Here is a 13,905-nt window from a genome sequence, read left to right as displayed (position 1 = left end):
GTAAGAGTTGCTCCACTCATAGTGACTCTTCACAGCAATAGAACAGTTGCTAAGATGGATGGCTATTGTTATTACAAAGATATCATAGGCTCCATATCTTGTCACTATGGTAATACTCAAGTAGGTACCTTCTTCAGGCATGCACAATGGTACATCACCAAGACAGACCTGAAGACAGGCAGGCATATATAGGTATGTGTGTATGAGCCTAAGCAAGGTAATACCTTTGATAGTAGCAATAAAATTCTCTCAGGACTGGAGAGATGTCTGATTGGGGAAGAAAGATTTCTTGTGAAAGATATATAAAGCTCTGAGTGTGGATTATAACACCCATCTAAATTTAAAATGAACATGGCCTTCTCTGCCCTGCTAATGAGGCACAAGCTCTCCAAACACCATGCCAGGGGAAATCAGAACTGCACTCTGCACATGTGTTTACATGTGACTCTGCCACACTGCTCTCTGTAGGGGAAATCAAGGCTGGATAGAAGCAGTCGGGTCTACCCAGCTAACAGATTGCCACCACATAAAAACTAGGCAAAATAATTCTTTCAGAGCTTCTACAGTTTGAAAGTGATGTCTATTCAGTAGTAGAACTTACAATTAATTCCTAAAAGAAACTCTACATAGAAACCAGACAACATACCCTTATCAAAGATGTTTCAAAGGCTGCAGTTGGATACAGAGTGTGTTGTAAGAATTATTAATCTCATGGGGGAAAGAGGGAGTTCCTACCCTGATTTTTATCATTCAGGACCGTGGATAAAAGATAAGTGACCTTCATATTGATGATAAGCCTTTAAAGCCCTAGGTCTGGAAAGACATCTGCACTCAGCTATTACTGTCTACTTCCTTATCAATAACACCAAGTGATAACTTGCCAGGTTCCATCTGTGTTGCTCTTAACTCCAATTGGTCAGTCTTCCTGGCCAGGTTTTCATGATTTCTTACACTCCATGGTGTCTTCTCTCCTCTTTTCCTCCTCAGACCCCAAGCCCAGGAACTAAAACCCCACCTACCTCTCTTCTGCCCAGCTATAGGCTGTCAGCATCTTTATTCAACCAATAGTTTTAAATTAGGGAAAAAGGTTGCACAGCATCTCTTGGTGTACATGAGGATTCTCTCATCCCTGAGGGAGCCAGGACCAGCATATAGCATTACAATACACACCAGAAGATCAAACCTCAACTGACCACTATGGCCATAAAAACTCCAGACCTGGCATCCTTGTCATTCTACCATCACCTTCTCAGTCAAACAGTGGATTCTTCTACCATTACTTCTAATCACTGTGGTAAGTGTACAGACATTAAGACAGGAGGCCTGGTTCTCTCCCCGTACCGTGAAATCTCCAGAATGGATAAAGGATGAAGATGGTCAGAATTGGTGGCTGTCACCTTACTTTTGTTGTTGTTGCTCCTTTCCCCTTAACCAAAGATTTTTGTACTTGTTTTTAAGTCTATTAAGAAGGCTCTTGCTCCCAAAATAGGCAGGGTCTTATGGAAAGAGAATAAAACCTATTGACATATACTCATTAGACAGCAAATACACTGGAAACCATAAAACACTCAGTGACCATATAATCAAATGCTCCCTAGGAAATGAGTGCTCCTTGGTAGACCATGGACAAAAGCTGTAGTTTACTGATTGGGTTAAAACAGCATTGTGTTTAAATATCCTACCCCTACCCCGAAATAAAAAAAAAAAAAAAAACAGTAAGACGCATAGCTTCTCTCTCATCTCCCTATGGACACAGCAAGTTTTCTAGTCTCCATTTTTGCCAAAGCAAAATCTTTTAATGTAATGCACAGGAAAAATCCAATTTTCTAAAGTACCTAGAAAAGCAAAGTCTACTTTGCGGCACTCACCCACTTGGCGACCGGGCAGCCCTGAGAGCTCTTCCCTTCCTTCCCCGTGAACACTATCTTCTCAATCCGGATTGCTTTTCCCTTCTGGCCATACCTGATATAGAACACAGTAGGGGGTGGGACTAATTAGAGACAATGCAAACTTGAAGTTTCCTTGTTTTCAATTCTAAATGCATTGAATATACACATGAATATCAGTTTTAAAAAATGGTTGGATTGGCTAAAAGCCAGCTGTTATGTGGCAGATTGGGTTTGTTACCCAAATCTATTTACATAAGGGTCACTCTAAATAAAAATAGCCTGACCTCAACACAAAGTCTCGGGAAAAGCGCCAGTTCGGGTGAAAGGGTGGGCAGGAGTCATCTCAGTACAGTAATAGGGAAATACTTGTTTCTGATTTATCAGATAGGCTTGCTGTGTGAGGGTGGGTATTGTCTCCAGGGCCCGCTCCTGGGAGGAAGGATACAGGAGAACAGGTTCAACTGAGCACTAAGAACCTTCCACTCACACTCCTGACTGTCTTCATTCACTTCATGACCACTCCAAGACCTTTTCTCTGCCTCGACCCAGGTCCCCAGGAAAGGATGGTTCAGCAGGGAAGCACAGCTCCTCACCTAGTCTCCATGAGCTCCCTGACAGCAGCCACACTTGGTCCTGCCCCAAGGTGTGTATAATACGGGCCTTTGTCTTTTTGTGGGCCTCCATCTGTGGAAGGAATCAGATTATTAGACCCAGGCTTACAAATGGCACAGGGGCTTTTTTCTCTTCGTTTGGACTAGCTGACTTTTAACAAACGAGACAACAGGGCTGCAGTGGCCTTGCTCCTGTTGTGCTCTTCTGACTCTTAGTTATAGCAGTAAGAGGAGAAAAGAGACAAAATTTAAGGGGGGAAAGGGGTTCGTATTTATTTTCCCATCTTCTAACTTTTTTTTATTAAGATGAAATCTTAGTAGAACCTTGAACTCCTGCCTCCACTGGCAAAGTGGCTCCCCCTCTCCTGCTTTTGTAGGTTTCTATAATTACTGTTAACAGAGAGCACTAAATCTCAAAAGCTTATTTTCAGTATACTATTAAAAGTGAGTCTGGTAACAATTCTCCCTACTACATGTACACACTTATGTATTTATCATATGAGAAAATTATAATTATTGGTAATATCAAAAGACAAACAACTTTTAACACCTGCACATTGGGAATCAGCTAAAGGTATTTTTACAGTAAATACATTAGTTCTTAGGACAATAACTAGAAACTTTTAATATCACTGCAATTTTTTTAAGTGAGAACAAGTTAAAGTGCATGTTCACACATTTGGGAGGCCACAGTGTGTCGAAATTGGACTAGATGGTGAGTCTGAGGCCAAGGAAGACTGTTTTAGGGGTCAAGGCCAGCCTGCCTTATATACTAACCAATGTCCTCTTGGAAAGTGTGAAATGACCTAAATTCTGTAAATGTAGATTATTAAAACTAACAATAATGCTGCATCCTAAAAAAAAAAAAAAAAAAAAAAAAAGGAGCTGGAAAGACTACGGGAATGAGACAATAGGAAATAAGTCACGCTTTGTTGTAGCAATAAAAATTTGATGGTTTGCTATCAGTTCCCATGAGCAGGGTCCGCTCACTCAGGCTACCACTCTGCCACGAGGTCGGCTAGCAGCCCTCTCCCGGCTATCTCCCTTTTAGCTCTCTCTCCACACAGTCCCCTAGGCAGTAGTTACCACGTCCTCCCCCTTCTCTCTCTCTCTTTCTCTCTCTCTGTCTCTCTCCTCTCTCTCTCTCACACACACACACACACACACACACACACACACACACACACACTTACATCTCGTTCTATAGGCCCTGCTCATTCTCACTCCTCGAGGGCAATAGAACCAGATCCACATGCTCCAACTGCCTCTCAGCTCCCATTGAACAATCCACTCCCAAAAAGCCTACATCTAGTAGGAAAAATATTCATCCCCTTTGGTTCAAACAGGTCTTGAGTTTGGGCCATCCCTGACATGAGTCTATTTTAATAACTAAACCTGCACTGAAGAAGTTCAGTCCATATATTCAGTCTATATGTATATTATTATTATTATTATTATTATTATTATTTTATTATTATTATTAAGTCCATTTTGTAAGAAGGGGGTTGAGGAGGCCGACAAATGTCAAGAACAGAATCTGTACCATCTTCTTTTTTTGTGTCTATTTTTTTCTGGTCTCTATATTGGCTGGCCTGAATAAAGAGAGGGGATTTGGTGGTTGTTATTATAAATGAGTTCTTCAATGAAATCTGGACAGACAGTGACAAGACGGGACAGGATTCAGCTCTCACAGGTCTCATATAGTGAGCAAATTTCTCAAAAAAAGGATGACCATGTCTCTTTACACCAGCAGGGAATGATGTTTTTTAAATGTATAATCTTTTTAATTCTGAAAAAAAAAGGGGGGGGGGGTTGGGGATTTAGCTCAGTGGTAGAGCACTTGCCTAGGAAGCGCAAGGCCCTGGGTTCGGTCCCCAGCTCCGAAAAAAAAAGAACCAAAAAAAAAAAAAAAAAAAAAAAAAAACCCACTAGCTGGGCGGCAGCAAATGCCTTTATTCATCCAAGGTATGAGGAAGCAAAAGCAGGGGGAACTGTGTCAGCTTTCTTTTATCTTTAATTTTAGATTTTGAAATTATGTGTACATGTGTATGTTTTTCCTGTGTGTAGATATAGATGCGTGTGTGTATGTGCCAGGAGCATGACTTAGAGGCCAGAACAGGGCATATGATCTCTTGGAACAGAGTTCTGAGCCACCATGTCACCATGTCAGTGCTGGGAACCGAGCCAGGGTGGTCTACAAGAACAGCACTGAGCACTGGCTCCCACACCTTTACAGAAATATTATGTCACTGCATGGTGGTGGCAGCAGCTACACATGCCTCAATCTTAGCACTGTGGCAGAGGCGTGTGGGCCTCTAAGTTTCAGGTTAGCCTGGTCTACAGAGAGTTACATAACAGCCAGGGTGACACAGAGAAACCCTGTCTGGAGGGTGGGGCGGAGTCTGTAAGTCTGTGTGACTGCAGTGGCCAGTAGAGAAAGGAGGCTCTCCTAAGGCAGAGGTACAGGCGATGGTTGTGAGCCACTGGAGACACTGTGGGAACTGAACGTGTGTCTTTCCCGAGTCTTAAACTGCTGAGTCATTTCTCTAGTCCCTCTCTGTTTGCTTACTTGCTTGCTTGCTTGCTTGCTTGCTTGCTTGCTTGCTTGCTTGCTTGCTTGCTTGTTTGTTTGTTTGTTTTGGAGGGGTGCAGGTTCTAACTAGGAAACAGAGCCTAGGCTCAAAACCCTTCTCCCTCATGTAGCTTCCCAAAAGTTGCAGTTACCGGTACCCCTACATGCTCTCAACATAATAAGGCAGCACTCCAGAATGAAATTAACAAGTTATTTTAACTAACGAGAAACTTGATTATTCCTGCCATATTACTGCATATGTGAGATCTGAGAATGTCTATCACAGCTTCCAGCATAGAACTCAGAGCCCAGGACTGTGCAAGACACCTCCATAATAGATCTACCTTCTCAGCAGCCAGGTTATAGAATCTCTTTATGTGGGCACACCTTTCCCATCGCAAGACACAGAAGCTGTGGATTCACTCACCATCACTGTGACCGTGCATGGAAGTCTCTATGCACCTTCTATCTCACAAAGAAAGAAGTAAAATGGAATCCTTGCAGGTTGAACTGTCTTTAATATGGACAGAGTAGGAGCAAATGTGACTAAGCAAAGGCAATTCATTCTTAGTCCTGAAAATTAATCACTGCAAAGGATTTTCCTACCTGAAGAGTTTACCTCTTCCCAGTCTGAGCTGAAATTTCCATTTATTTTTCCGAGTAGAATAAATAAGATTTCAAAGTAAAACAAGAACAGAATTACTTAGTACATCTTAGCTAGACTAGAAAGGGCCAATGACAGTCCCCCCGCCCCCAAAAGACGAACTGAGAGGAAATGCCCACACAAGTGAGTACTTACCAGGACGAGCACATTGACAGGTTGCAGCTTCCTGTTCCTTCAATTCAGCTATCAGTTTTTTTGCAGGCATGCTAAGGAAGTCCATGACGTTCCCATTAAAATCTGCCTGTGCACTGTCTGTGGTGGGATCCGATGGGCCATTGCTTGATGTTTGAGCTTCTTCATGCTTTGTGGTGACAACTGTAATTCCATTGGAACTTAACACGTTCCCTTTCCTGAGGGCTGATGCTGGGTCTGGTAAGAGTGGGTCAGGAGAGATACCAGGCAACGTCGGTGGTGGAATCTGATGCACCAGGTTCTTTCGAGCGCCTAGATGAAAATGTGTTTGGGCAGCACCAGCCATTATATTAGCACACTGGTTAGATGGAGGGGACTGGGGCAGAGGGTGAGCTTTCTGATCGACATTTACCATGGGCTGTCCCTGAGAATTATCTGCCGGCTCTGAAAATGCCTGCCCACTGGATTCCATCTTGAATTGGCATGTTGGCAGAGAATCTGATGGTTCAACCTTCACTGTCTCTTTTGCCAATTCAGGGTTTCTTGTGAATTTTATCTGATTGATAGGAGGAAATAACTTATTGGGGTGTGAGGATGTTTTACTCTGAGTCACAGGCTTTAATATTTGGTCAAAGATGGGAATATTTCTCAACAGAACAGGAAGACTACGGGGACCAGACTGGCCAAACCTCTGAAACTGGGATGATATCCAAATGTCATGCATCTTGCTATACTCTATAGCTAGCCGCTCTTGCTTCTTCTGATCACTTTCTTGAGAGCTGTGGGCTGGGGCTTTCTTTTTCCGCTTGCTTGTGTATGGAGTTGGTCTTGCCTTTTTCTGTGTCTTCTTTGGCTTTGTTGATGGTACAATAGGTTTATTTTGTATACTTGAAGGTGGTTTCTGTTGTACCATGCGTTTCTCCTGACTATGTTTTTGCTGTGTGTTCTTTGCAACAAGGCTTTCTGGTGTACTTTCAGCATTCCTGAACTCTGGGTTGATGTGATTAATGGTGGATGCAAGTTGGGTTAATTGTGCTGCGACATCTTCTTCAATTTGACTATAGGGTGCATCCTGGCATGATGGATCATGGGAATTCAAATTCTGATCACAGATTAGTACCTGACTGAAGTTTTCAAGATTTTGACTTTCTTCTGGTAATGGACATGAATTCTTAGAACTATCAAGGGGAGCTTTCCCACTAGCAATGCTTTTACCAGCTGTAGGTGACCTTGAATATTCATGTGACTTTATAAGTGCTTGGTTAGTAGCAAAACTATCTGGTGACTTGAACGCTCTGTTCTGGCCATTAAAGACAACAGTGTCATGGTGAAGACTCTTTCCTTGAACATTCGGGTCTTGGAAGTCTTTTCTCACTGAATGAAGGACATCCTTGCAGCTATTAAGTAGGCTAGCTGTTCTCTGATCAGTTTCTTCATCCTTCTCTGTCTTGGATGGGGAGGAGTTCTCTGAGGGAGCTTCTGAGAGCTGAGTCAGTGCTTCTATGGCTACTACTTGTTCCAGCGTTAATCTCCTGTCTTTCATTAGGGATAAAAGACTTGGCTGAACTGGAGAGCCATCTTTGGGTTCTTTGTTGGGTACCTTCTCAGGGGGTTGATGCTGGCTACCAGTACTGTGTGTATCAGGGTGATTATTAAAGATGGTGGATTCTGCACCAGATCTGCAGTTTAAGCCAGGCTTCTGGAAGAGCACGATGTTCCTCGGCCCCTTGAGATGATCACACCCCTCCCTAGAGGTAGTGTCACTCATGGCATCCTTGCAATCTGAGGGATCAGTCAGCAATTTAGAGGAATTATTTCCCAATACCTTGCTAAATTCCTCATGACTCAATTTGTTGAGTGGAAGGTCTGTGTCAGTGGGCAAACAGTGTACATTTTTCATGCCGTTTCTTACAGTCTGTGCGAATGTCGGGGAAGGGTTGGTTTGTTGCTTGTCATCTTCAGAGGGTTGAGAATTTTCAACTCCAGCTAAATTTGCACCTCGGCTTCCTTTGACTTGACCAGCTGCTAAGTGTGATTTCTTGTTCGGTGTCCACTTCTCCACTTCAATTCCCGTCATGCCTCCTGCATTCTTCCTTACATTTTCAAGGGGATGTGTGAACAAACCCAACCTTTGCTCTTCTTCCCCATGACCACGTCTACTGTAGTCCATGGACTCTGATTTGGGGCCATTTACTGGTTTGTTGTTAAAGTCTGTCTGTAAAGGAAGCACAGAAATTACTTCCACTACCTGTGGAACGTCTACAATGAGATTTTGTTGTTGTTGCTAGGTTCATGCTATGTATCCAAGATGGCTTAGAGTTTGCAGCAATGAATGCTCTAGACTCGGCTTCAGTCCTGGGATTACTGGTGAGGTTGGCTACACCTAGCTGAAACCCCACAATTCATTGAGCGTGTGAAGTCTTGGACCTCATCTTCAGTTTTCCCATACCCCCACTTGAACTATGCATAAACTGCAATTCCAGGAAGCCAGAGGCAAGTAAACCTCCGAGTTTGAGACCAATTTGGTCTATACAGTATGTGTCATGCAGTCCAGCCAGGGCTACATAGAGAGACACAGCCAATGAATGAACTAATAAATAATACTTTTGCTCAGTTGCCAAAACTATGAAGGACGTGTTGGGCTGGGTTCAATACACAGAATCACCAAGGATGGGGGTGTAATGCAAATCCTAAGTGGGAAACATGTTGAATTATTCCTGTGACCACATCCCAGCCACAAACTCGTCACCACTCAGCCTGCAAACCTTTGTTCTTTGAGATTAGCATCATGTTTTATGTGACTTCCTTTCACTGACTATGATGCTAGTGAATTATGTTCACTTTGTTAAGTCTAACTGTAGTTCATTCATTTCACTGAATAGTCTACGAATCTACACTACTATACATGGAGATTTTGGTTATATATGTAGTGTTGAACATTGTAACTATATGTCTATAGACCTCTTGGTCCTCTGGTATAATTACATTCAAATTACTATACATTATAACTAGGAATTAGTATATTACATTAATGCATATACTGAATTAAGGCTTTTGACAATTAATTTGCATATTTTGTATTTATGTATATATGAACCTTGGATGCATGTACCTGTTGAGCCCAGAAGAGGGTGTCAGAAACCCTCCTAATGGAAGTAGAGTATGGTGAGCTATCATGTGTGTGCTTAGAACTGAAGCTGGGATCCACTGAGCCAGCCCCACTTGCTCAATTCTTGATATAAGTTATATAGATGCCCAGCTTTTGTCAAAATTCTGTTGAGAAAAATAGCATTGTCTTACATAAAAAGCATCCCCCTTCTGTATATTTCTGAGTGGTGGCATGGGTGAATGAGACAAGGCCTTATGCTATAACCAGGTGAGGCTTTAAAATTTCCAGGCAGCCTAGGTGCTCCCCATTCGAACCCTAGTTTGTGCTTCCCCTCAAGCCTAGTGACCGTCAAATCTGGTGGCTCCAGCACACCTGGACCTGCAAAGAATCTCCACGAAGATCTCAGGAGTCTTGACTACGGACTCTTTCTTATTGTTTTTTTCTAACCTACCCAACGCAAATTCATTTTTTAGCTTGGTGGTGGTGTTCATCAGGAGATTGAAACGAGAGAAGACTTTGGAAAAGGGATTAAAATCCTTCTAACATACATTATTTGAGGACTGCCTCCAAAAATATAGAAAAAAATTAACTCTCTCAAATCCTGAGTGCCCTCTGAGGCTAAGCCATCAAAACTCTGTTAAAGGACCCTTACACCCTCCATTCCCCCAAACAAATAACTCCTGAGCTCTGAAATCTGTATTTATAGACCTCCCTCTTCATGTAAATTCCTTAAAACCAAGCACAGTGGCTCACTTCAGTAACCCTAACACTCAGGAAGGAGGCAGAGGACCATCCCTAAGAGTTCGAGCTAGCCTCAGCTCCATACATAGTTTCCAGGCACACCTCAAAACTTTGGTCAATTTTTTAAGAATAAAGGCCTCATCTCTCTGCTGATACCAATGGAAATTCTCAGCTACTATAAAATCAATACCACATAAACCAGTTACAAGACCTATGCCCTCAAAGGAACCTAGTGCAGTCAAGATGGCTTGCCAGGTATAACTGAGAGAGCCCGGCTTTGTCAAAACGCAAATACATAACTAAATGTAATGAAAATAAGAAAGAAAAACTAGGAGCTGGAGAGATAGCTCAGGTTAAGAGCACTGACTGCTCTTCCAGAAGTCCTGAGTTCAATTCCCAGCAACCACATAGTGGCTTACAACCATCCTCTTCTGGTGTGTCTGAAGACAGCTACAGCAGAGTACTCAGATACCTAAAATAAATAAATAAATAAAAACTAAATAATCACATCAACCATGCTTCCCGTGGGTTTATGACAGTCAACAGGGTGTAAGGCACGAGCCTGGTGCTCCTGCTCAACAGAAGCATCAAGAAAATATGGTGGGAGTTTAATTCAGTCCTGCAAGACTGGCTGCAACAATATTTGCTGAATTTCATTGAGTCTATCATGAGGGCCTGGAACTCAAAGATAATAATGTTCCCACATGAGAGTTTATGTATCTATGAAACTATACAATCTCTGATGTTCAAAAACCATTTCACCATAGGCCACATTAACATGAGTGACCTCAAATTCCTGGTATCCTAACCACCTCCTCCCTCCAACTGCTGGGCTCACAGGCCCATGAGGGAACACTGAACACAGCAAGCACTAAGTGGAAAAACATAGCCATACTCAGTAAGACAACTCCCAGTCACGCCTACCCAGGTGCACACAGCCACGATGGGAGCGAGATTCAAGCTCAGGGATACCTAACTCAGCTGCACTAGCCCCATGAATCAGTTTATATTTAGATGCTGAAGGCTCAAGATATTTGCCAGGCTGTCCCACCTCACCCCCATGCCAAGATCACATTATGTGACCCAGTGCTGACACTAGTCCTGAGTCAGGTGACCAGGCTATCTATTTATTTCACTTACTTCCCAGAGCTGGGAGGGAACCCTGGGTTTCCACCACTAAGAAACACACTCCAAACTTTATTTAAAGTATGGCTTAAGCATTCCTCAGGATCTTGGGGTTATGGCCTCATCTGATAAGTCTCATCCTAATGCCTGCGCATTTTCCAGCAGGATGAAAGATAACCTTAGTGTTCCTTGAAATTCCACCCTGAAAGTCATCTGGTAACTGGTGCAGGAACCTGAAGGTACCAGGAACCTAAAAGATTTGATCTTTCCATGTAGTCCCCTGTACTTCCTCTACAGTACTGTCTCCAGCCAGCCAGTCCCACCAATGTTCCCTTAAAGGAGCTAATGGGGCCCTTTTCATTCCTGCTTTCTAAGAACAGAAGCTCTACAACATGGAGATTTGAGCAAAAGCCCTGGGTCAGTGTTGATGAATACCCAACAGAAAAAAAGTGTTTTCCCTTACTCCTTTGCACAGGCTACATGTTCAACTCTTTTCAGAGTCAAGGACTGAGGTAAATTCCAGTCAAGCCAGCATAATGCTGACTGAGACAAGAGCTTGCCAAGAGTTTAAGGCTTGCCCAGAATGTATAAGATCTACACACACACACACACACACACACACACACACACACACACACACACAGCAAAACACAAGAAACCCTCAGGGTACAAGATTGTGGTCCCTCACTGCAAAGACAAAGAAAAGAGGATAGCTACAAGCCCAAGGCCGGCTTGGTCTCCGTACCATAGACAATTCCAGACTAGCAGGCAATATCAACTTGACCATGCCTCAAAAACCAAAGGAAAAGGCAAGTGACAAAGGAACGGTGAAAAGAAACACCTGGAATTAATTTAAATCACATTCTGAATCAATATATTCAAATATGATTTCAACATGTAATCAATTTAAAAAAAAAACTATCAGACTTTAGCTGAAAACCAGCTCAGCTAACTCCACACACAAATGAGGACCCAGGTGAACTACTGAGCTGATAGGTTTTCTTGAGGACAAAATAAGCCAATTCAAGCCAAATTAAAGTATAAAGGCAGGTTTACTGAAGATAGCTCTCAGATGTGTTCAAGGGTCCCAAAGAACTAGTCCAGGACATCACCACGCAGACAGAGGAGGAGGGAAGAGAAAGACTGCAGGCATACAAGGAGGGAGAAATGCAAAGAGAGGGTGGGGGAGGGAGGAGGGAGCAGAGAGACAGACAGACAGACTGACACATAGAGCACACATATAGTGAAGAGCCTGTGGGGAAGCCCAGGACCTAGGCTGGAAAATTCAGGTAGAGGGTGGGGTATGCCAGCCATGCACTGTTAGGTAGGGACTGAAGGCATGCTGGGAAAACCTAGAGGCCAGGTGCACTTTGATTTATTAAATAGACTCCTCAACTGCTTGTCCCAGGTCTGCAATCCAACGTGAAGCTCCAGGATCCGCCTTCAAATGCTGGAATTGTGACCATGTGTCATTTTATGTTAACACTGGAAGTCAAATAGGGCTTTGTGGATGATAGACGTGCACTCTACGATCAGAGCTTCATTCATCCCAAGAAACATGAAGCCTGTGATGCTCAGAGTGTAACTTATACCTTGAGAGCATCTCACAACCAATGCTAAACTTTCAGTATTTAATATAAAACATAGACAGGGCATGGTGGCCTACACCTGCAGTCAGAGTCAGGAAAGCAGTTCAAGACCACCCTCCACTGCGCAGTAAGTTCTAGGTCAACCTACACCACCTAAATCTTGCGTGTGACTGTATCCAAGTCTGGTAACCCAAGTTCCATTCCTGTGACAAAAACGTTGCAGAGAACTGAGTCCTTCTAACCTCCACATATTTCCCATGTTGTATAGTATGTAGTTTTGTTTATGTTGTCCTCGGAAGTACTGTGTGTTCTCTCTCTCTCTCTCTCTCTCTCTCTCTCTCTCTCTCTCTCTCTCCCTCCCTCCCTCCCTCCCTCCCTCCCTCCCTCCCTCCCTCCCTAGTATCAAATCAGGTGTGGTGGTGTAGTCCTTTAATTCTATCACTCAGGAAGCAGAGTCAGGTGAATCTACACCATGAGTTTAAGGATAGCCAGAGCTATATAGCAAGACCAAAAACCAAGAACAGAAAACCAAGTATTATTAATATGCCTTTAATCCCAGATATAAGGAAATCAAACAGGGGCAACTCTGAGTTTGAGGCCAGCCTGGTCTACAAAATGACTCCAGGACAGCCAGGGCTAAAAAAGACAAAACAACATATAAGTCTTGTCATCCTGCCTGGATAGCCCAAAATTACAGGTGCCATCCACCACCCTTGCTTACTTTTTTCCTGTCTCCCACCGCCTGTTCTCTTTCCACAGTGCCGGTCCTACATCCTTGGGCATGCCTCAGATGAACTTTACCATTGCAAGCGATACTGACTCAAATACCATAGAAACTTCCTCCCAACCACACACCTGGCATTATTTGTATGAAACAGCAACACACACATAATAAGATGAATAAATATGGGGCTGGAGAACCTTCTCAGCAGTTAAGAGAACTGCTCTTGGGATTGGGGATTTAGCTCAGTGGTAGAGCGCTTACCTAGGAAGCGCAAGGCCCTGGGTTCGGTCCCCAGCTCCGAAAAAAAAAAAAAGAACCAAAAAAAAAAAAAAAGAGAGAGAACTGCTCTTCCAGAGAACTCAGGTTTGATACCCAGCACCTACATGTTGGCCCACAAATAGGGTACAGACATACATGGAAGCAAAACGCACACAATACACAATACACACACAATAAACTTTATTAGTAAATATGCACAGTATTGTTTAAGAATAAATGGGGAATAAGATGTGTCTTAAATCATGGACCAGGATGACCGGGAACTCGTGCCTTGATATATATAATTACTACATATAATTACCCTAAAACATCTTTAAAACAAGGTCAGTTTAATTACAGGAACACAAACAAAATATATTCTTTAGTGTTACACTCTGAATCACTTAAGTTTGAGAATAACTTGGGCCACAAAGTGAAGTGGGGTTGGCGGTGTAAAAGAGAAGCGGTTAGAAATGTAGCCCACTATGTGC

General features: G+C 43.0%; 1 protein-coding gene across 3 annotated transcripts in view; it reads right to left on the bottom strand.

Annotated features, from left to right (window-relative positions):
• Tet1 (tet methylcytosine dioxygenase 1) overlaps window positions 1–13,905 on the bottom strand; it is a 72,793-nt gene that overhangs the window by 26,983 nt on the left and 31,905 nt on the right. For all 3 annotated transcript variants that reach the window (XM_039099324.2, XM_063279662.1, XM_039099325.2), the window contains exons 3-5: window positions 5,872–8,083; window positions 2,483–2,573; window positions 1,869–1,962 (exon numbers count right to left, since the gene is read on the bottom strand). In XM_039099324.2, coding sequence (XP_038955252.1) covers window positions 1,869–1,962; window positions 2,483–2,573; window positions 5,872–8,083 — 2,397 coding nt within the window. The remainder of the gene's footprint in view (window positions 1–1,868; window positions 1,963–2,482; window positions 2,574–5,871; window positions 8,084–13,905) is intronic.

Source organism: Rattus norvegicus, chromosome 20, assembly GCF_036323735.1.
Source record: "Rattus norvegicus strain BN/NHsdMcwi chromosome 20, GRCr8, whole genome shotgun sequence".
In the NCBI taxonomy this organism is placed as follows: Eukaryota; Metazoa; Chordata; class Mammalia; order Rodentia; family Muridae; genus Rattus; species Rattus norvegicus.
The sequence above is the reverse complement of the archived record's forward strand: the minus strand, read 5'-3'. Positions and strand labels throughout refer to the sequence as shown.